General features: G+C 36.0%; 2 protein-coding genes across 7 annotated transcripts in view; one reads left to right on the forward strand and one right to left on the reverse strand.

Annotated features, from left to right (window-relative positions):
• LOC150103259 (uncharacterized) overlaps window positions 1–19,971 on the reverse strand; it is a 62,042-nt gene extending 42,071 nt beyond the window's left edge. Inside the window, exon 1 of the mRNA XM_090398429.1 lies at window positions 19,900–19,971. Coding sequence (XP_090254555.1) covers window positions 19,900–19,971 — 72 coding nt within the window. The remainder of the gene's footprint in view (window positions 1–19,899) is intronic.
• The window catches only part of LOC150103260 (uncharacterized), a 52,135-nt gene continuing 43,850 nt past the window's right edge, over window positions 16,474–24,758 (forward strand). For 2 of the 6 annotated variants that reach the window (XM_090397481.1, XM_090397486.1), the window contains exon 1: window positions 16,481–16,755. The gene's annotated coding sequence lies outside the window, so the exon portion shown is untranslated. Of the gene's footprint in view, window positions 16,829–20,599; window positions 20,624–24,758 lie in introns of those variants that run through there. The other 4 variants (XM_090397484.1, XM_090397482.1, XM_090397483.1 and 1 more) reach the window with 4 other exon arrangements.

The raw sequence follows: 24,758 nt of genomic DNA on the forward strand, positions 1-24,758 counted from the left end.
TCAGAGACCTTTGTCCAAGTGTATCCCTGTAGCAGGTATACTTATGGACTTCTCGGTGCTGGAAGAAGGTATTCATTATGGACAAGCTGTACATACAGAAGCACACCAGAAGTCCAATAATTTCAACCCATTCGCGTTAAGGTCAGAGTCTCCGTTTCTCCCAACCAATACCCTGGAAACGTCTATAAAATAAACATGGAACATTTTCAAACTATTTCAGGTCTCTAGTAAGATGTCTGTTGTTTCCACAGAGTGATGAAATTTATCTCTCACCCAAAGATACTAACAAACATGCCTGCAGAGGAAGTAGGTCTGAGGAATTCAAGCCTACTACTACTTATTAGGTTGAAGGGTGAAGTTTACCCACGCGATTAACCAGGCTGGCAATATATCTATATATACGAGTATATTTTTGGAGTTATGATACAAATAAAAATTTTGAAATAAATGCTGTTAGCGAAAAATTAAAGTAAGATATCATTTTCAGAGCTATATGCTTGAGAAGTGCGTCTACACGTTAAAATGAAACAACCTATCACAGCATCGAAAAAATATGGTTATAAATGCTGCTAATCGCGAGCTATACATCCAATAGTACAAACAAGGTAATTAATTACTTATTTTTTATAACCATTCTAACTAAACACGATAGTAAGCTATTACAGAGTAGAGGTTACAAAGTCCATCCTCTGCCCCAGAGATTTTCCAAGCCACTTCAGATCTCCAATAAGCAGGGGATGGCGATCTAGCACCACCGATAAAAATTATTTAATTTACTTACACTTAATTATTAAATTTATTCGAGTACCCATTTTTTCGTTTTTCTCTTTCTTTCTTTCTTTCTTTTATGTATCTTCTCTCACTCGAGAAGTTGCAGAAACTACAGTACAACAGTTGCATGTATAGACAGAGATTAGGGGGGAAACGGAACGAGTGGATTTTCTCTCTGAATATATGAAGGCTGTAGTCATTCGGAAACATTAAATGAATTAATTACTTAATTTACTCGCAATTAGCTAACATTCGGTAGCATGTAACTGAATGAGAAGGAAAACATTTACTGACGATATTTTTGGACAGCAGCGGAAACGAGCATTGACTACTCGTCGCAAACAGAAGCTACTGTTGCCATGAGAACACAGAAACATGCCGTCTTTTCGAGAAATAGATGAAATTATTTTATTACACAAAGAAAAAAAAAACCCTGCAACTGTAAAATCCAATAGCTATTCCTCAACCGCTTTCCTCCAATATCTGTTGGTTCCCTTCTAAAGTCTGAATCTAATGCTGCTTTCAAAGCAATAATTACAATATAGACAAAAAAGACGAAAGTAGTTAAAATCTCATACGCAAATTTCATTTTATGATATAAAAATATGTTTAACATCGAAAAGTATACATGGGCAAAGTATAATACATAACAGTTGAAAAACAGTCATGTGTTCTTGTAAATGTCTCAACCAGGGTGACCACATCTAGTACTTTCGTACTAGATCTAGTACTTTTTATAAATTTTTAGTGTTCTAGTACGTTCACCAACAGATCTAGTACTTTCTTCCTTCCGAATAATAATAACAACAACAACATGAGAGTTAGACATATGAGTTTAATATTTTTCTCTTCTCCCACCTCCCCATATGTCACATTCAGTGACACAAGCATGATTTCTCTCTTTTTTTCCTTCCCTTCTCACTGTTCGCTAACCTTCTCTTCCCCACCCCCGAACCCATACTCACACAATCCGACTGGTATTAGCTAATGAAAATATATTCTTTGCTATTCAAACACCTCTCGCGCGCATCATAAGATCACTATAGCAATTAAAACAAGTGGAAAAATTAAATATTTTAATATGAGTAACCACCTTATGCACAGCGTCATTTGGACCCCATTGAAAAGATAAATCTAACCAACAATGGGCAGTTTTTAGACATAGAAATGTATTTTTAGGGGCGTTACGAAGAGCTTGATAGAGAATGGCAACTATTGAAGACTGTAGAAGCATTTGAAAAAAGGTTTTTTTGGAATTAAGTTTTTGAAATGAAAAATACTGTAGGAGAACAAATATTCCCTAATTTAACAACATCAGTTAAAGCTGTACTGTGCCTCCCTCATTCATCAGCAGCAACTGAAAGAATATTTTCAGCAGTGATAATAAATAAGAATAAAATAAGAAATCAACTATAAACTCACTTGATGAATGGACTCCTTTTGACAAAAGAAAAATTGAAACTTTCATCAGCTACAGATTTTACTATTTCTGAAGAGTTAATTAATTTAGCAAAATCTGCTAAAAATAATGAATAAATATTTCCAGTGTTTTTCTTGTGAATGGGCACCCCTGTATATGTATATATGTAAATAGCATATTAAATAACTGAAAATTTAATGTTACATTATTTTAAACACTAAACAATATGCATTATATTATTTTAAACACTAAAAATTATATATTAAATTAATACACATATTAAGTGCTAGAGTTACAACTGGGACTTCTGTTATGATGAATGACTGCAGCTCTTGGACTCATAGATGACTACAGTGAGATGAGTTTCGACTTTTTTTCTTTTCATTTTTGTCGTACATGTGTTAATTTAGAGGTTTTACATCGAGTTCATCTATGATAATAAGGTAGTGATAATGTGATAAAATGCCCAAAACAGAGTGAAACGAAAGCAAATAAAAATCTAGTACTTTTTTTTCAGATTTAGTACCGTTTTCTTGCATAAGTTGGTACGAAATATTTTTGCTGAGTGGTCACCCTGGTCTCAACCTGTCCATATTCCCGACTCTTAATCACATCAAACGAAATGTTTAAAACAATACTAGACGGGGGGGGGTATGAAGGTGGTAAAATATTTGGAATTATTTTATAACAAGGCCAAAGAAATTTGAATATACCTTGTGGTCATTTTTAAAAGACGATTCTGGAGAATGTGATATTTTGTGACGAGAAAAGGAGGTGGGGGGGGGGAGGCATCTCTAAAATATCACGTCACAGAGAAGTATTTTCATATTTTCAGATTAGAAGTCCAGCATACCTTAACATATTAAACAAAATCTAAAACTAAAACTTGGTGAATACGAAACAAAATTTCTCTCATGATTTCAAAATATTTTAGTATCTGCAATCACTGAATAAAAGTCCCGAAACCAGTGTGACATCATTTAAGGATAATTCTTTTTCATAGATGTGTAACTGTCATATCTGTCCGTTGGCACATCAGGATTTCCTTCGTTAAGGATAAATGACCTGTTACTTTCAAACAATGTCTTTTAATAAACCTAAATTCTTTTGGTTTATCTCCATAGTTTTTACCTCCACGGTGCATTCACGAGGAAGTTGCAACGGCTATACTCTTGTTGAAAAGATCTGGGTGAGAATCCTGTCTAGGATAGAAGGAAACTTCATAAGGGATTTCTAACTGAAAATGAGTTAGTCGGCCTAATATGGATGTAGAAAGTTTTTTTTTTTTCGTCCCAGAAACGACAATTTTATTTCTTATAAATCAGGCAGACTTGTCAGAAAACATACACATTTAAAACACAATACATTGGCCTCATAGTCCTAATTGCTTCTCCGTAATTAGCTTGAAGAAATCATAAGCTCCTTTCGCATTCTGAGTAGCGAATTAGTGTTAAAGATATAATTTTTGAAGTAAAACTTTATTATTAAAAAGGAATAAATAATAAGTTAAATTAAAAATGAGAATTTTTTTGGGAAAAAAAAAACAGAAATTCATCTATGTTAGACCCACGCTAAACCACTATATAGAGCTTTAACGTGGATTTAGCAATGAGTTCTGGGAATTACATGGAATAATTTCAGACTGTTTATTATCTTAGAAGTTCTAATTTAAAAACAGCTGGTCTGTCTTGAGCTGAAATATTTTGGTGATTTTACTAGTAACAGTAAAACACTTTAGGGCACCATTCATTTCTGTGGACGAAATATAATTATGCACATGTAATGAATTATTTTATGTATTATTTATAATACAAACTTCATCTTTCAGCTATTTACAGTAAGTCAAAAGATTTTATCAGACTGCTGGTTAAGACTAACACACCAAGTTCAGACGATCTGGCAGCTTTTATTTTCGACAATATTATTTTATCAATGTTAAACGTCATCTTTCAGAAAAACTAAAATTTCTGATGATTTAAGATAGTATTATCATATAATATTATTCTATCCTCATTTCTGCTGTTCCACATTCCAATATTTAGCGCAATGTTATTAAATACTAAAAAAAAAATACTAAAATAACCCATATAATACTAATAAGTGACGAGACGTAATGAATTGAAACGTATCAAAAACAAATACGGGTTGAACTGACATCTGATTTTGCAATCGGGTAATTAACTAAATTGCAAAATTGTACAGATTAATTAATTTAATAATAATAATTCAAAAATACTTCTTCATTTACCACTAATATGAAGTACAGCCAAAGATCACAAGCAAACCTGCAAACGACCTTTTTGGAAGATGGAATGAAGTTCGAACGGTGTCTAATTTATGAAATCACGAGCCAGTTACAAGTATGACAATACAGTAGCATCGCGAGATTCATTTCATTGCGGAAATAATGTAAAAAAATCAAAATCAAAATATTACTTCTAAATAAGTAATGAAAAATACGTAATCAAAATATAGGATAGAATTATACCAAGAGGAAATACGTGTATTAATTAAATTGTGAGATATTAGATAAACAACTATAAATACAAACGAACAATACAATAAAAATGGGCAACTATTCAAAAAAGTATTATTATTATTATTCATGATAATAAAACGGTTATTTTTGACCACGAGAACTATAGGAGAGAATGACTACTACTACTAAGTTTATTTTAAACTTGATTTAAAATAAATACATTTGACCAAAAAACCCAAATAGTAGTCATTCTCTCCTATATTATTTTTTTAACGCATCAATACGTTCCAAGTTTGTGTGTGTGTGTGTGTGTGTGTGTGTGTGTGTGTGTGTGTGTGTGTGTGTGTGTGTGTGTGTGTGTGTGTGTGCGTGCGTGCGTGCGTGCGTGCGTGCGTGCGTGCGTGCGTGCGTGCGTGCGTGCGCGCGCGTGCGTGCGTACGTGCGTGCGTGCGTGCGTGCGTGCGCGTGCGTGCGTACGTGCGTGCGTGCGTACGCGCGCGCGAATTTCTCTATCATAGATTTCGCAGCTTCTCAACACGCAAAAAAAAAACAATAAATAATAACCAACTGGTGTCATCCTCAGATAAGCTTACATATAAGCTTCGAGGATGAAAGCAGAGAAATTAGTTATCATCCAAGATGTATCATATGTAACCAAATGCATGTAATGTACGTATCAAATGTAAACCAATGTATGTAATGTAAGTATCATATGTAAACAAATGTAAGTAATGTATCATATGTAATCAAATGTGAGTAATGTATCATATGTAATCAAATGTATGTAATGTATGTAATAACTGTAACAAAAGTATGCAATATAGAGTGATTATATCCATTGATATTGTATAGATAGAGTGTAAAAATTGCAAAGAACCATCTGTAATAATCATCATTATGATTATTATAATAATATATGTTGTAAATGGTTATTATTATTATTATTATTATTATTATTATTATTATTATTATTATTATTATTATTATTATTATTCAAAAAAACTTTATGTACGAGAAAGATATTTGTTATGCATAATTGTGTTCCTATAATGTATGTAATTCATCTGAGAAATAATAAAAATGTTTTTAAAAAAATTATTATATATTCATCGAGGGAAAAAGAGAGAGAGGGGTGGGGAAGGGTACCATTAACAATTACATAAATTATATAAGAAATATACATTACATTGCAATGAGAAATAGGTATACATATAATGCAAAAGTCCACAGACTTACTGAAAAGCTTCCCTGCCTGTAATATACCTATTATTTTTATAATATAATATATTACAATTTTATTATAAATAAAATTTATAATACAGTTTCATAATACGTTTTATTATACCGTGACAGCTGAACTGGATAAGGGTAATGGATTTACAGTGATACTGCTGGAACTTTGCTAAGGCCTTTGACAGGATACCACATGGAATTCTAATCAGTTAACTACAGCACATGGGGGATGAATATAGGGTTGGTGAGATGGATAGTTGGTGAGATAGGAGGGTGTTTGATGGAGAGATATTAGAAAATAGTTTATTTAGGAGTCAAAAGAAGACCTGTTATTAGTGGTGTGCCACAGGGTTCGGTTCTTGGACCACTGCTATTTAATTTGTTCATTAATGATATACGTGCCGGTTTTATCATGAGGCAAACCTAGGCAATCACCTAGGGGTGCTAAGACTTTGGGACGCTAGATTTTATTACATAGTTCGGGGAAAAATTACAACCTTCGAAAAAAATTAGTATATATATATATATATATATAATTAGTATATATATACAAGGTGTCCAAAAATTCATGCAAGAAGTAATTTTGATAGAAAACACAGGTTTTTAATTAAAAATTGTAATTTCTTATTGATTCATACAGTATACAGTATAGGGTTATGCATGGAATAGCATATCGGGTAAATATGGCCTCCACGGCTTTGCTGGCACATACGCACTCTTTTGTCGAAATTTTCCATGACCGTTTTGCATAAATGTGGCTGAATTTCGTTGATACAGCGCTCAATTTCCTCCTTCAAGGCGTGGGCGGACGTGGGCATGTTGGCATAAACCGTAGACTTCAAAAAACCCCAAAGAAAAAAGTCCAACGGCGTTAAGTCACATGATCTGGGCGGCCAATTCTGATCACCAAAACGGGAAATTACACGACCAGGAAATGACTCATGCAGTAATTGAATTGTTTCTCGGGCTTTTGACATGTGGCACCATTTTGTTGAAACCACATGTCGTCCACATCCATATCTTGCAATTTAGGCACAAAAAACTGGATTATCATGTCGCGATAGCGAGCACCATTAACTGTTATTGCCTTACCAGTCTCATTTTCGAAGAAGAATGGACCGATGATGCCTCCAGCCCAAAATCCGCACCAAACAGTGACACGTTGTGGATGCATTTGTTTTTCAATAATCACTCGTGGATTTTCTGAACCCCAAATGCGACAATTTTGTCGATTAACGAAGCCATCAAGATGAAACTGAGCCTCATCACTGAAGATGATTTTGTTCGAAAAATATGCATCCACTTGTTGTTGTTCCATAATCCATTCAACGAGCTCTCTTCGCTGTGTGTGGTCAGTAGGCTTCAGTTCTTGAGTCAATTGAACTTTGTAAGCATAAAGATGCAAATCTTTCGTGAGAATACACTGTAGAGAGCTTCTCGAAATGCCCAATTCAAGACCACGGTGCCGAATTGATGTTCCTGGACTCTCAGTAATACTCTCACGAACTGCTTCGATGTTTTCTGTTGAACAACTTGTTGAAGGACGGCCAGTGTGTATAAGATCACTAATTGATCCAGTTTCCTTGAATTTTTTAATTAATCTTTTCAGAGTTGATGAAGTTAATTCACTATTCCGACCATATTTTGTACGAAAATTGCGAACTGTAGCTGCCAAACCTTCATTATTTTTAAAATATTGCTCAACAATGAAAATGCGTTGTTCTTTCGTGTAGCGCTCCATTTTTAATAACCCTGAACTATCAGCTGTCATGCTGTCTTTTTTTTTCTCTTTGGCAACACTTTACCGCACAAATGGTGCTAAATTTAAATCTTGCGTGAATTTTGGGACACCCTGTATATATATATATTTTTAAACATCAGCTAACGCCTTTTTATTCCGGTATACGGGGAGTAGGCGAGGCCATTTAGCCCTATCTAACTTTTGGAGACTGAGTGGGCAGTTCAATCTCCACTGGTACCAATCAGAGAATAGATGGCCCAAGGCTATCACTAATTAAGCGGTACTCAGTGAAGAGAGACGGCTCAAATGTGCCGCCATCTCGTGGTCCCTAACCCTAACACAATATATTTAATGTCTGAAATAATGTGGGTTCTACGGTCGATTTTCTTGAGTTTGCAGGACGAAAAACCCGAGTTTCCGGGAGGAAAAACCTGCTTGCCCGTGCCAGAGATCGACTAACTCGGGAACCGGTCGAAAAAAGGCTTAGAAAAATTTCCTCTAGTCGCCGACTAGACTCGAAACCAAGTCTTCCTTCGTGCGGCCAAGTACCGTGGTGTGCAAACGCCGCATCACTGAGCTACACAGGCTCAGTGGATGTGGCGTTTTTTTTTTTTAGAAATAATATTTTTTGTATATTACTGAATATTGTCACCTCAAAAGGTTTTGTAAAAGAACAAATGAAAATAAGTATAAGATAAATTGTGTCTAAAGAAACCACTTAGTCACCGGTAATTCCAGACGGGTTATCGTATTAAGTAATGACCTGGGGCAACTGCAGCCTCAAAGATCAACAGTGCACGGGGATTTCCCGCCTGAACGCAACGACCGAGAAGGGTGGTGGGTGCAGAACATCATAAGCAAACTGGTCATCGGAGCCAGATAAATAGAAAGTTGCGATGGCGAGAAAAGCGTTCAGTGCGGCGATTCAGTTTGGTTCCTGACAGTGCAGTTCGTCGGGTTCGAGTTCGTCTGGTCCCGTTCCCGCGTCAGCGAGACGTTTCAAGGTCACATGGGGTTTCGACCAGAAGTTACGAGTTCCAGAAGTAAATGAGGTCCCGGAGTCGAGAAGCACGATGATACGACGCACGTTACGGCAACAGAGTTTTGATAACATTCTTGGGAAATGATTTCTAATCGCCATCGGAGACCTTCGTTCCAGATAGTAAATGCTAAGAAAGCGATGTGACTAAGATAAATGGTTTTAGATGAAATTAGAAGCTTTTCATGCCGCCAAGATCCAAATGTTCGCCGATATTAAGAGGAGATCGCACGAAATCCTGGAGATGATATCCAAGTGCAGTACTAAAGTCGGACGGTAATAGAAGGAAATGATTTCAGGGATTATTCAGAAAAGACCAAACATCTGTTCAAAGTAAGATCTTTTCTTTGTTTAACTAGAAATAAGAAGATTGTGACGGTGATTTAATTAAGGGACTTGTTTTATAGTGTTACTTGAGGACTGACTTTAGGCCTTATGCTGATATTCGAAGTATTTTGTTATATGTGACAGAAGGTCTGGCAAAAATTTAAGATGAAACACGTTGTATCTAATGTTATAGCTATTGCCTAAACCTGCAGAATGTTATGCAAAAATTGATGTGAGTATTACCAAGTTTATCAAGAGAAAATTATAGACAAGTGGTCTTACTATAATTGATTATGATAAGGAACTGAATTGTAAACGTAATCGTTAGTTGTGATTTGAAGCATAGAAGCTAATTTACTTAGTACTTAAAATTGACCCATTGTACATTTCATTGATATTAAATAAATTGTTTTCTTGTTTAAATAACTTGCCTGATTTCTATTTCCAATGCACTACTCATTAATTCGAATCTGTGAGCCTTAAGGTAGATATTGTCACGACTGCATAACAGAAAATTTTAGTTGCTAGATTTACTTAGAATTAAGAGGGAAAAAGTTCCATGTGGTTTACTGTGTGCTACTTTTCGGAGGGAGATTCACCTCCCACCCACGAATTTGATGGCGCAGCTAGAAACTAAATAAATTTTCCAAATTCAGTTGAGAATAAACACGAGTGAGTCAGACAAAGAAATTGGCTCTGGCCTGAGGCAATTTCTTTGTTCTGTAAGTGTTTTGCACATGTGAGCTTTATATTATTTTCGGCCATAAGCAGGGAGCCCCCTAGGAATTTTTCCTCCCCGTACAGTAGCATATTTTGCCGCCCCTTCTCCCTTATTTTTCGTATAGTTTATGCCAACTTTACCTCCCCGTGCAAATGCACGTCTTGCACCGTCTGTAGAGCGGGCCCTGGCCATAAGTCAGAAGTTTAGTAAAAAGTTAAGGAGCAGACAAAGATTTAAACAAGACTAAGTAAGATCAAATAAAAGAATATAATAAAAATTAGCATATCATAACAGTCTAAACACCTTTAATCCCTCTCCCTACCTTTTTTTAGAAACTTGTAAATTCAGAACAAAATGTATCAATAAATTTCATACCACAATAATATATAACATTTGAAATAATGTTTTCGCAATGTTAATATTTTGAATTTTGCTATTATTGTTAAAGAAAATTCAAATATTAAAGTTTTAAAAATATGGATCGAAAAAAAGTATCGAAAAGCATAGCTAGCGGACTCCATCCCACTGCACTGCTGCTTATCTGAAATAAAATTGAAATCCCATCCAGAACCTTATAAGTGAAAACTCAACATATATATGATCAATGAGAATATAAAGAAATAATAAGAAGAAGAATTTATAAAGAAGCCGTTATTATTATTATTTATATGGGTACTCCATGGAGTCAAAGAACACACCGCGAGAGACTCACTCTACCAATTAACATAATACCTATCAATGCATCACTTTAAACCTATTCACTGTTAGGGCGTTCACAACCACATCTGTAATCCATTTCATTTATTCATCACTCTCATCCTTACTGACCACACTCAGATACCTTCCAAGTGTGACTTAAACTGATTCAATGTGTCCACATTCACAACACACTCAGGCAATGCATTCCACTCGCCAACCACCCTCCATGCAAAGAACCTACTTCTTACTCCTTTGCTCACACTCTCCCTATACAGTTTCCAGCAATAGTCTCTTGTTCCACTTCCCTCTCCAATTCTATAAAAAATCTCTTCCATATCTACCTGATAACAACCCCTGACCAGTTTATATGTCTCAATCATAAGTTTTTAAAATAATGATCTGCTCAGAAGTTCTGTGAGTATCGAGACAAAGAAAAGAATGATAAGAACATTAGTTTGGCCAGTTTTCACATATGGTTGTGAGACCTGGATATTCAAGAAGAGAATGAGACAACAAATAATGGCCTTTGAAATGTGGTGCTGTAGGAGAGCTTTGAAAATCTCATGGACAGAACATGTGACAAATACACATGTCCTACAGAGAATGAAAACACAGAGATCTTTATTGCAGTAAATGATCCAGAGAGAGATGAGATTGGCAGGACATGTACTGAAATGTTCAGCAGGACAGAGGATACTAACAATTTTAGAAGGAAAACTAATGGGAAAAGGATCAAGAGGCAAAAAACGAAGGACATGGCTTGAAGATATAAGATCATGGACAGGATCACATGGCTATGCAGAAATAAAAAGGAAGCCATCAGCAGAGAGAACTGGAAGGACATGGTGCTGCACACTCTCACTGAGGAAGCTACATGAAGAAGAACTACGTTTTTAAGACGGTAAGGTTTTCTGCATTATTATACTAAGTAGAATTAAGAAATTAGTTGAGAGGCAACTCAAAGATGAACAAGGTGATTTCAGAAAGAATATAAATATAACCGCTATCGTTATTTGCATTTTCAAAAGGGAAGTGCGTAGGGCCGTTTTAGGCCAATCTAGCTTTGGATGACTGAAGGTATCACTCTTTGTCTTTAGCAAATCCGGGTAGCGGGTTCGATCTGGGTGAAGAATACATTTTCAACAAAAGAGTACACAGACAGTTTCTTTTGTTGAAAACCTGAATCCACAACTACGAGCCCAAGAAGAGACACGATCGATTGCTTATTGAAGTTTTCTTTCAGTTGACTTCATATTGTAGGAGTGACAGCAAATTGTGAAGTCATCGAAATAAAGACTGTAATAAAGTCATCGAAATTACGTACTGTAAGAGGAAGCTGTTCAGTGATTGAACTAACCCTGATAGCAAAGAGTCGAAGGAAAGCCTGTGTAGCTCAGTGGATGTAGCGTTTGCACACCATGGCGTTTGGCCGCAAGAAGGAAGACTTGATTTCGAGTCTAGTCGAATTTTTCAGAGGAAATTTTCTAAGCCTTTTTTTCGACCGGTTCCCGAGTTAGTCGATCACTGGCACGGGCAAGCGGTTTTTTCTCCTGGCAACACTCGGGTTTTTCGTCCCGTAAACTCATGAAAATTGACCGTAGAACCCACATTATTTCAGATATTAAATACGAGTGTTAGGGTTAGGGACGACGAGATGGTGGCAATTGTTGAGCCGTCACTCTTCACTGCATGTCGCTTAATTAGTAATAGCCTTGGGCCAGCTATCTCTGATTGGGTACGAGCCAGTGGAGATTGAACTGCCCACTCAGTCTCCAAAAGTTAGATAGGGCTAAAAACGGCCTTGACTACAAGCAAAAGAAATTTCATTATTAAAGTTAGGAGAACCAACGTTAGCAACGTTTTATTGTTGTTGTTGTTGTTGTTGTTGTGTAATAGATAACTTATCAGACAGAATAAGGCATAAATGGAAGGATTTTACAATTATAAGTCGTACACCAATCAAGCCTGGCCAACAATTTTGAGCAAGATCTTTCTCCAGAAAAAACATTTTGGATTTTTTTTGTCTGATTCTTCTTAGGCCCTTTTTTTTCAACAGTTAAACATTAATATCAATCGACAGTTCATTCAAGTAAAGTATCAAAATCACTCAGCTAACGCCTTTTATTCCCGTATGTGGAGTAGGCGAAGTAAAGTATACAACTTATAAGAAAGAAATAAATAAATCTCTAACTGCTTTTACTCTGTTATTCCCTAAAGGGAATAACAGAGCTCCTTTATCCATCCATCTGTTCATTGGACATCAACAGATGCTGTATGGTCACTCAGATGCTCGGTGATGTGTCACACCAGTCCTCGCCACGTGGTCCTGTTATATGCTTTTGTGGAGATTTCAACTCTCGGAAGATCAGTCACTCCAGATATACCATCCATCTCATTGAAGGTGTACCCCATTCCTCTTTTTCAGGAACTTTATCTTCAATTACTGTTCTGAGAAATCCTTCTTCCATTCTTTCTATGTGACCACAATATTTCAACTTTCTTCTGTCAATATCTTTAAGAAGCCTTAAAGTTCTACTAATCCTTTCTAGCATCCATCCATTTGTCTGCCTTTCAATATATGATATCTTCAACAACCTTCTGCAACACAATACCTCAAAAGCAGCTATTGTTTCCCTATCAGACATTTTTAGGTTTCAGGTCACGTATCCATAAGTCACTGCTAGAAAAGCTGCATCAATAGTACTCCACTTTGTTCCTGTGGTGTAGATCCAGACTTTGGACAAGACTCTGATTGTTGTTTAAGCCATTCCTAATCTTTTGCCATCTTCTGAACAGCAATTCTTCAGATTAATAATGGATCCCAGGTACTCGAACTTGCTGACTTCCTTAATTCTTTATATGTACACTTGTTGGTCAGGAGCTTCCATGTTTGTATTTCCTTTGAGAAGCATAATCTTTGTCTTATTAGGATTGAGATGAAATTCTCTTTTCTTACTGATTGATCTCGTTAACTTCAAGAATTTATCCAGTTCTTCCTTATCATTACAGAGGAGTACTGTTTCATCAGCATACCTCAGATTACTGATAAATCTATCACCTATCCTAATTCCTGTATTGATCTCATCCGTTGCTACACACATGATGTCCTCAGCATAAATGCTAAACAAGCGAGGAGAAAGTAGACATCCTTGCCAAACTTCCTTTTCAACCGGAAGTCAATCAGTTAATCCAACACCTGTTCTTCTGTGGCTTCTTCCTCCCTATACACGTTGGCTATCAGCCTGATTGTGTTGAGAAAAAACCCATTCTTTACATTACTTCCTACACTTTCACATGCTCAACATAGTCAAAAGCTTTACTGTAGTCTATGAAACACATTACCACAGGAAGTCTAAAGTCTTTATTCTTTTCTATGATCTGTCTAAGGCAAAAGAATCTGATCTCTAGTACTTTTACATTTTCTAAAACCTGGTTGTTAAACTTTGGCCTCAATTTTATTTAGAAGGATCTTTAATAAAATCTTGTTTGCAGGAAATATTAAATTAATAGCTCTGTAGTTTTGCAATCTTTCATATCCCCCTTCTTATGCAGGTATGAAAACCGACTTGAAGTCTTCCAGTCTCTAGGCCATGACCCCGTCTCCCATATCCTTGTAATCAATCTATGAAACACTCCCTCCATCTCCTGTAGCCTTAATGAACTCTGCTGGGATTCCATCTACATCTGGGGTTTTATTGCTATTAAGCTGTTTAACTGCTTTTTCAACCTAAGTGAAAGAGGTTCCAAATCGAAATTTTCCTGGTGAGAGAGCTCCTCCAAAGTTTATTTTTCCTCTCTGTTGTAAAGTTCCTCACAATATTCTTTCCCACTTTTTGATTTCCCGTTCTTCGGTTAATACTACTCCATTCCTCTCTTTGATGACATTCAGTTTGGGCTTAAACTTGTGCTTAGGTCACGAACTAAACTAAACATCCTTTTGTATTTGTGCCACCACATCTGGAACCCTATTTCTTCACATATATTAATAAAAAAACTTCGTCGTACTGCCTGATGACTCTTCTGACTTCTCTATGTAATCCCTTATTATTCTTCAGTCTGTGTCTCTTTGTTTTTCTGACCGCCTTCTGTCGATTAGATCCCACATTGAATCCTGATATCCATAGTTTCTTGGTCTTGTTATTGGGCTGAGATAGTTCTTGTCTGTATCCTGTATTTTAACCTTGACTCCGTAAAGGATTTCTGGTGAATACTCCTCACTAGTTTCCAAAGAATCATCCAACCAAGTTGATATTTCTTCTCTTCTGTGAACCAACTAAAAATTAGTAGTTTCTAAGATTTACTCTGACATCCAGTCTAGTGGGATTTGCTTGACTTGGAAGGTTTCATAGTCAGTCTTACTTTGGCTCCTACTAGCTGATAGTCTGTACCACAGTGTGCTAGAGACAAGTATGCATATCGGAGATGTTCTCTTCCACCATTGGAGAGCTAGTATGTAATCAATCTGGTGCCTTGACTTACCACTGTTAGATGTTCAAATGTCTGTCATAGGTGTTTCTGGAAGTAAGGTGTAATTAATAACTGATCTGTTAGCATGGTCAAATTTCAACAGTCTTTCACCACGGGTATTACGTTCACCCAGACCAAACGTGCCACATTCAGGCCTAACTCTCATACTCTTTCCCACTTTTGCATTAAAATCCCCCCAAGATGTAATGTATGTTTCTCCTTGGTAGGTAGACACTCCAAAACAATTTGTAATTATTCATAGAAATCCACTCTCTTCATCAGACCTATCTGTGTGGGTGTGCATAAAATACCACGATTGACACATTGGTAGAATTAGCCGTAAGTCCAATACAAAGTATCCTGTCATTAACAGGATTATAACCAAGAAAGGTTCTTGCCTGACGTGTCTTGACAATCGATTATTTTACGCCACAACTGATGCAATATGAGACGTATTATAATGCAAAACCATATTAGCATTTTGGAGTGAAGTCACAGCAAAAAAAAAGTGGTAGGATTGCATAGGGCTCTCCACATTTTGGGGAAGTGCTGTTCCCAATTCATCCCACGTTGACCATTTGGATAGGGTCTTCCGCTTACTAGATGAGACAGACTCCCACTGCATAAGACGAAATGAAATAGCAAAATAGGAAATATTCATCCCTAGCCCTTGAATACTCTAATAGCGTTGGGGGTAAGGAGCGAAAAGAAAAGAATGTTGGAAAGAAAGAAGGGGATGGACCAGTCTATAGATAATATAACAGATGTGTATTGCATGAAATAAGGCATGGTCCAGCATCAGGTACATCGGAATCGCCCTCCTACTGATTAAACTGAGACTTAACTATTTTTTTTTTAAAGTGAACATTCCTCCATCCTTCAATCCTTTACTGATAGTGACCGAAGCTATCAATGAATAGAGGCTTTCAATAGGTACTTATGATAGAGAGGGGGGGGGGCAGCGAATTGCCGCCAGCTCTTGGCCCTAAACCCTAGCACTATATTATTGTATGTAATGGTATGAGTTTAACGGTCAAGTTTGTTTTTTTTAGATGCCGAGGAAGAAACCTACTTGTTCGTGTCAGAGATCGACCAACTGGCCAAAGAAAGGCTGATTAAAAGTCCCTCGAGTCTCTGTGAGTAGAATCGAACCTCTTAATGATCATTCTTTGGACGAGTTAGTACTGTAGACGCAAACGCTAGCGTGGAAACATAGGCAACATGCTGAACAACAAATTCGGTATTTAGAGGGTTTTTTTTTTTTTTTTTTTTTAAGTCTCGGATAAGAATCGACAGTTCGCAACAGCCGAGACATCGGACTCGTGGACGAAATAAGATTTATAATACAATGCTAAGCCATCTCACAGTAAAATTTCTATTTTCGTAACTCCTAATGAAAGCAAAAAAGCTATTTCTCTAAAATTTCATGTTAGTATTTAGTATATCCTTTTGTTTAATAGTGCCAAGATAACACATAATAGCAACAAATAAATAGTGATAAATTAATAATAAATAACAGCAATGAATGGCGGTAGGGTCGCTACAGTACCATCTAACTTTCCTGGTGCTCGTGGTTTGGGAATCTGATGAAATTAGATCTGTTTATTTTTGGTGTGCTTATTTTTGCCGACCTTTATGCTCTCGAATAGAAATTTTCTTAATAATATTATTGCATAAATGATAGTTGTACAATCAGTTGCATCATGGTTGGTTATGTTTAATATATTCGGAATTCTTATGTCCATTGAATTAAAATCAAGCACTCCTTTCAGCTGATAGTGAAAGGTGAATTTATATGTGGATCCCTTAGTAGTTAAAATGGATGTTATTGTCCTAATTTTGTCAGTCACCGGGCCAGGTTAGTCATGTTCATTTAATATTTTGTCACTCTGGAATGCGGACCTGCCTCCGCAAGGATTAGTTACCTCCAGGTAACGTGCATACAGGAATTTGTTTAGGGGAAAGGGGAGGTAATGAACTAGCGTACCTACGATTTATGTTATGGCTCTTGCTTAATCTGACAATCAGTTGTCAGATTAAGTAATATTACGAATTACGAATAAAATTTTCATTCGTAATTCATAGGAGGAATTTTTCATTTTTTAATTTCCTTAAAAAATATTAATAGAATATTAATAATTAATTGCCTATTTAGGTTGAGATTCGATTATCTGAGACCACTGGAGACAAGTAGCTTACAAAAAAAGTACTATGTTATATAATGAGTAGGGTATCCATATTATATGAGAACATTTGCTGGGCTCTCCAGGAAGTCACTTAAAAAACCTGCTAACTTCCTTGTCTTAAATATGTACTTACAATTAGTATAAACAATGTTTCTCTCCATATGTATATTTTTTATGTTGATGTGACTTTATAGTAAAGCATGGATAAGAAAAATATTCTTGGGCCACCTAAAAGTATTTGAATTAGAATGAAAAATGATGCAGACTCAAAGATTGGGTTATGCTATATTCTGCTACCAAAAGAGACCTAACTAACATACACATGTAGGGGGGGGGATTACACACACAGCAAAGTCAGTTAACAATTTGAAGCATTGAAATTTCTCATCCTGTGAGCCAACTGAGCTTGTGTAGTGGTGAGTGTGTGTGCACGCATCTACAGTGCTAGGCTGCTTGAAGAAAGAACATCTTAATTTTAGTTCTAGTCACTGACCTAGGAGGAGCTTTTTCTACGCCTTTTTTTTTACCAGTTCCCGAATTAGTTGATCTCTGACAAGCATGCTTTTTCTATATGCACCGGGTTTTTCATCCTGTAAACTCAAGCAAATCGACTGTAGAACCCGCATTATTTCTGATAGGTAAAGCATATTAGGATTGGGGACCACAAGATGGCAGCACTTCCCCACTGCCTCTCTTCACTGGATGCCATTTATAATTAGTGATAGTCTTGGGCCCAGCTATCTCAGATTGGCTACTAGTAGAGATTGAATTTCCCCCTCTCAGTCTTCAAAAATTAGATAAGGTTAAAGTGGCTTCACCTAGAGGAATAAAAGGCTTTAGAGCAGTGGTCAGCAAACGTTTTAGACCATTGACTCCTTCATGGAATCCTTGATTGCTCATTGACCCACATCATGTTAAATAAATGAATAAATGTTATGAATAATAAATTTCTCAATTTAAAAATAATGATTCCTTCACCCTTTTACTTTCTTACTGCTTTGCGCTAAGAAATTTATAAAGAACATTAAAAATTTAAACCCCCTTTTAACCCATAGACATTTACCGACCCTTGGATAGCCACATTGATCCCAGGGGTCGATATTGATCATTTTGCCGACCCCTGCTTTAGAGGATTTATTTTTTTAATTTCTCAGTTGTGTGGTTTACAGTCAGGTAAACACACACAAATAGCTAGTGTGATTGTACAATGAGCACATCCACACTGATTTGAATTGGATACTAAAATTTGGCCAAAGAAACTCATTATTATCAGACCCATTGAGTCCAACTCATTGTGGGAGATCCCACTGTCACACACATAGCTCCTACTGTGCCTTAAATGCATTCATCAACTCTACTCTCACCTGCATTTCAATCACCTTCCACTCTCCATGCAAAAAACCTACTCCTTGCTTCCTCACTCACAATCTCCACCTTTCAGAGATGGCATCTTGCCCCCCTTTGTGAAAAACCTCATTTGCATGAATCTGGTAATAATTTCTTAGCAACTTCTACATCTCAGTCATTAGACTCTGCAAATTGCCTTTCTTCAATCTGTCTTTACATTCAACATTCCAGAGACTGGAAACCACCTTAGTCAATTGTCTCTGCACTGTTATTATCAGTATCTCTTCATCCTTTTGAAAATCCGGTGACCACATTTGTGCATAGTAATCCACTGCATTCTGATCAAAGCCTTATTCATTGGAACTGAAACATTCTTATTTCTACACATCAATGTTCTCTGCATAATTGCTCTAAACCTCTGTGCTGTCCTTACAATTTTATGTCTTTGAAATGTTAGGGCCTTATTCACTATTATCTCCTCTAAGACATCCTGGCCAGTTTCATATGCATTCCATCCACACTTCCAGAATTTTAAAACCCTTACATTTTTTAACATTGAACTGGCAACTCTTCTCACTTGTTCATTCAGCTAGTCTAGTCAAATTCTCTTGCAAAGCTACAATTTGCATAATCTGCAAACAGCTGTATATCACCATTCAAACCTTCCCTAATATCATTAATATACAAGTTAAACAGCAGTGGTCCCAAAACAGAACCTGGAGCACACCACTAGTGACTCTGATATTGTTTCCCATACACAATTGCTGATAACTATCACACAACCAATTTCCAATCCAAGGTACTAATTTACTATCTAACCCCATCTGTTAGTTTAATTACCAGCTTGTCATGTGGTAATCTATCAAAGGGCTTTGCAAAATCTAAATATATCAACCACTGTTTATGCATCTCCCTTATCCAAAGTATTTTTGTCACCCTGTTATAAGTAAGTACATTGCTAAAACATGCTTCCTTTAGCAAACTCATGCTGTCCATCAAAGAGAATGCTGCCACTTTTGTCATCCGAGTTATGCACTTTCATCCCACTAACCTCTAATACTTTAATCACAACTCCAGATCACAACTTTCATGGACTGGCTTATAATTCAGTGCCATAGTTTTATCACCTTGCTTATGAAGGAGAACAATTTTGTCCTCTTTCCACTCATTTGAAACACGGCCCAAACTAAGACCTCGTGTTAAAAAGGTACATCAACTTTGTTGCTGTCTTCCTGGAATATTCCCTCAAAACATGCCATGATATATCAAAGCCCTACAGCTTTACTCACTCACCATGAGTGAGCAGGTAATATTGGACAAAATAGCAAGTGTGATATCTGGAACTGTATCAAGGCAGTTCCACATGGAGAAATAATTTAAGCAGTGTGTTTGAAGGAATATGCAGGTTACTATTCAAAATGTTAATTACATTTAAAACTCATTCCCAGCCTTAAAAATTCTTGACATACCAAAGTTTGGCTGGTAGCTGTGCCTGTAGAAACAAATAACAAAAGGTGCTGTGATGGAGCAAGAAGGATCATTGTGAAATAAAATCTTGGTTTACAGTATTTAATGCAGTGATGGGTGATACTTAATGAATTTAAGTCATTGCCATATGGTAAACACAACAAATATCAGGTGGCAAGATATTCATTCTGAATGCAACTAGCCTAAGGATTTGCGTTTTCATAATTTTATTAATTTTCTCAGTTTTGTTGGCATATGTTGTTTGATGTGGCAACCATATTAGAGTTATGAATTCAAGAACATGCACTAGTAAGCAGTAAACATGTTTATGGGTATTTATATTCTTAAAACGTTTAGTATTTTTATGGAAAAAAACCTAAGAATTTAAGTGCTTTTCTACAATACATTCCAGTTTGCTTAAGAAATGACAGTGCTGGATCAAAGAGAGTGCCTAAATTCTTACAGTAACACTCAATCTGTCTACATCAGATTCTATATTTATAAATTTGATTATTGATTACCACTATACTTTCTTTTATAGTGGTAATCAATAATCAAATTTATAAATATAGAATCTGATGTAGACAGATTGAAGCATTTATCATTGTTTATGCACTAGAAGACTAAAAGTTGTGATATTATGGAAAAGTTTAAAGTAATATACAAAGAGAAGATATTTGACATGAAATAAGAAATATCAATAAAATGAAGAACAATTTGACTGAGGTAACTTTGAGGAACTCGAAAAGAAACATGTTCTGGTTAACTATTTGATGCCTTCTGAGTAATTCTGGAGTAATTTAGGCAGTTCCAAAAACATCCAAAGAATCCAGTATATTAAAGTTTATATATATATATATAGAGAGAGAGATTTACATAATCAGAAGTCTTGGAAAAAATGAGTGCATAATTTTTGAGTAAAATAGATTAGCAGTACTAAATTTTCCCTGATGAAAACTGCCATATTGAGGAAATATATTGACATAGGTAAAACTATATATCATAAACAAGACTCAAGTCGTCGTCATCCTTTCAGGGATTTAGGCCCAGTGGCCTGTTCCATTCCATCTTTTCCTTGGTCATCTCTGACTTCTATATCCTCCAGCTGGGTGGGAGTGGTATCAGAGTATTCTTTTGGGTAGTCTTCAACTGTTTGTTTTTTCGATATGTTCGGTTCACTCCTTTTGGTATTCATATACTTTGTTCAATACTGAGTCTATTTTTAGTTCTTTATGTATTTCTGTGCTTTTTTTTTTTCTTATTCCAGAGAATATAGCCAGTTTTTTATTCTTCTGCAGTTTTTATGGTCCATAAATTCCCTTTTATACAGTAAAGAAGGTCTTGCCAAAACTTCAAGTTTTCTTGTATATGCTTTTGAACTTAGTTTGAAAATATTAGTGACCATTCCTATTATCTTTAGAAAGCTTGAAATTTTGATATCAATGTTAGCTTCTCTTGTATGTAATACAGCACATCCAAGGTATTTGAATCAGTTAATTTGTTCTAATTTTTTTTTTTTTTAAAAACATGATTTTAATTCTGACTACAAATGGTCCTTTAGAAACCATGATTTTTGTTTTATCTGTTGATATTTGTATTCCAAATTTTTTAGCAATTGTGTTTAAGGAGTATATTGATATTTGGAGTTCATCTTCGCTTGCTATAATTATCTGGTCATCTGCAAACAAAAGGATATTAAGTATAGTTCCACAATCTAGTTTAAATGCTGGTTTTATATTTTTCTTCCTATTTCATCTATATGATATTAAATAATAAATGATGACAATGGACATCCTTGATGGATCCCTCTGTTTATTGATTTCCATTCTGTAACTTTTTCATTGATTCTTACATCTATTTGTTGGCATCTGTTGTTTGATGTAGCAACTATATTGGTTATTGCAGTAAGCAGCTGATTTGGAATATTTACATTTTGGAGTATGGTCCACAGTTTGTTTTTTAAGACTCAGTCAAAGGTTTTGTGGTACTCTATATGTACTATGTGTGTTTCTGTGTTGAATTTGTAATGTTTTTGCATTAAGATTTTTTAATGTAAAAGCTGGGTCAATATACAACGGGCTTTTTGGAAGCCATTTTGTTTATCACGAAGTTTATCTTCTACATGTGATTTGGCCAGCCTGGTTGGTCAAGTGGTTAGCGTATCTTCTCTTCAGCCAAAAGGCTGCGGGTTTGAATCCTGCCATGAGCATGGATGTTTGTGATTGTCTGTGAAAATACTAGTGATGGTAGTGGACGGTAGATGGCGTTGGTATAGATGATGATAGTAGTTGCAGTTTGTTATAGTTGGTGGAGACAGAGTTGGAGAGTAGGTGCCCTCCCTCGATGAGTCATTGGACTCCCTGGAGGGTGTCATGTAATAATAATAATGTGTTGAAGTTAATATTTGTGCATATAGCTGATAACCAGTGTTTAGAAGACTTATTCCTCTGTAGTTTTCACAGTTGCACTTATTGCCTTTTTTGTTGGAATTGTTGAAAAATCCCAACTTTTTGGGATTTTTCCTTGCTGCCCGGATATTGTTAAATAATTTTAATTCTTTTGATGAATAGGATGCCTGCATATTTAATTAGATCTATATTTATTTTGTCTTCTCCAGGGAATTTTACTGGTTTGCTTTACTGTATTGCTTGTTCATTTTTTTGTAATGTTATTTCTTCCATGTAGTTAGTAGTTAGCATTATGTCAGTTTTAGATTCATTACTATTTTGCTATAAGTTTTGGAAGAAGTCTAACCAGATTTTCTCTTTGATTATTTCAAGACTCAAGTATTTTGGAATAATTGACTTGATGCATATAGGTCTGTATGTGTCAAGTCTATAATTTGAAAATAGCTATCATGTGATTAACTCTTGTTAATCACAAGATAGTTGATTTTATTAAGAACCTCATATTTTGTAATATGTGCTATATAATTTAAGAAACAATAGGGTTATAAAAAATTTAGAGGGAAATAGTAATGGTTTGTTACTGTAGAAAGAAATAATCATTAGTATAATTTATCATTTATCACAATCATACAGTTGCTAATAATTTGTTTTATGGAGAATATTGTAACTAAGTTCATCATGCTACCAAGCAATTTTGCAGCATGATGAAGTTAGTAACAATATCTCCCATAAAATACATTATTAGGAACTGTGTGATTGCATTTATGGGGTAATGAAATATGAGAAAATTTTGAAGTTCAGTGTACATAAGATTCAGTAAAAGTGATACAATATTACTTCTTGGTCTGTAGAATTCACTACTTAACACTGAGAAAAGAGTGTAATCTGACAGCAAAGCTGTTATTCTATATTCTTTATTAGTGGACTTCTTTCTATTCAAAAATAGGTAAAGTTAGCTTTCGAAGGCTGCAGGCCAGAGGTATTCGGTAGTGTGTATTGCTCTTGATACCAGCATTTGTGGTACTGGCAATTGTTTTTTTTTCGTGATCGAAGAGTGATAATATGTTAATTTCAATGACTTTAAAAGTTCAAATCATCTTTTGAGGACTACAGGCCAGAGGTGTATTAGTGTGTCTTGATAACTCATTTTATTATTATTTTTATTATTACTATTCTTCAGGCCTCCATGGAGTCAAAAGACTCATCGTGGGAGGTCCTTTCTAAGAAACACAAGTCTATCAAGACTTATCGAGGGAGGTCCCTCCTAGGAAACACAAAATCTATCATAACACTCCTTAAGCGCACTGACCGTTCTCGCTCTCACCACTCTATCAGGCAATGCGTTCCATGGTTCAACCACCCTCCATGCAAAGAAACCACTCCTTACCCTCTTTCTCACAGTTTCCTTTTGTTACTTCCAGGGATGGCCCCCCTTGTCATGACTCCTTCCTGCTGTTCAACCAAGCGAAAGAACTCCCCAGTGTCAACCCTGTAACTAACTTCAACAGTTTAAAAGTCTCAATCATATCACCCCCTCCTTCTATCCACCAAACTCTGCAGCCCACACTCCCTCAGCCGATCCTCATAACTAACATTATACAGTCTTGACACCATCTTTGTTATCCGTCTTTGCACCCTTTCCACAGTTAATTTATCCCCATCAAATCCTGGGGACCAGATCTGAGAACAATAGTCTAAGTGTGGTCTGATCAGAGTCTTATACAATGGAATGATAACCATTTTATCTCTGCAGGTCAGTGTCCTTCTCATTATTGCAGCAATCCTCTGTGTTACCTTCACCTTTGCAATATGTCCCCTAAATTTCAGGTTTCTATCAATCATCAACCCCAGATCTCGTCTCCCCTACTTCCTCCAGTATAACTCCTCTCATAGAGTATGCAGTGTCCCATCGATGTTTCCCAAACCTCAAGACCTTACATTTTGCTGCATTAAACTGATACCTCCATTCATTTGCCCATCTATCTAGCTTATTCAAATCCTCTTGCAGGGCTGCCACATCTGCACTATTACTAATAACCCTTCCCAACTAATATCCCCTTGCAATCCACAGACAATGTCATTGATATAAAGGTTAAACAATATAGGTCCCAGTACTGAGCCTTGTGGAACCCCACTTGTAACCTTCTGCTTCTTTGATATTGCTCCACCATGCACAACTCTCTGATACCTATCGGACAGCCAATCCTGAATCCAGTTGACCAGTCTGACATCCAGACCCATGTGCTGCAACTTGTATATCAGCTTATCATGTGGAACCCTGTCAAATGCCTTTGCTAAGTCTAGGAAAATGGCAGTATATGCCTTTCCCTCATCTAATGCTCTTGTAACTTTATCATAAAAGGCTAGCATATTGCTAAAACAAGAGCACCCTTCACAAATCCATGTTGACTCCCACTGATAACATTACCCTCATCTGCCCAATGCTGTATATG

This window comes from Typopeltis vanoorti, chromosome 9 (genome assembly GCF_054136105.1).
Source record: "Typopeltis vanoorti isolate ZY-2024b chromosome 9, IOZ_Tvanoo_1.0, whole genome shotgun sequence".
Lineage (NCBI taxonomy): Eukaryota > Metazoa > Arthropoda > Arachnida > Uropygi > Thelyphonidae > Typopeltis > Typopeltis vanoorti.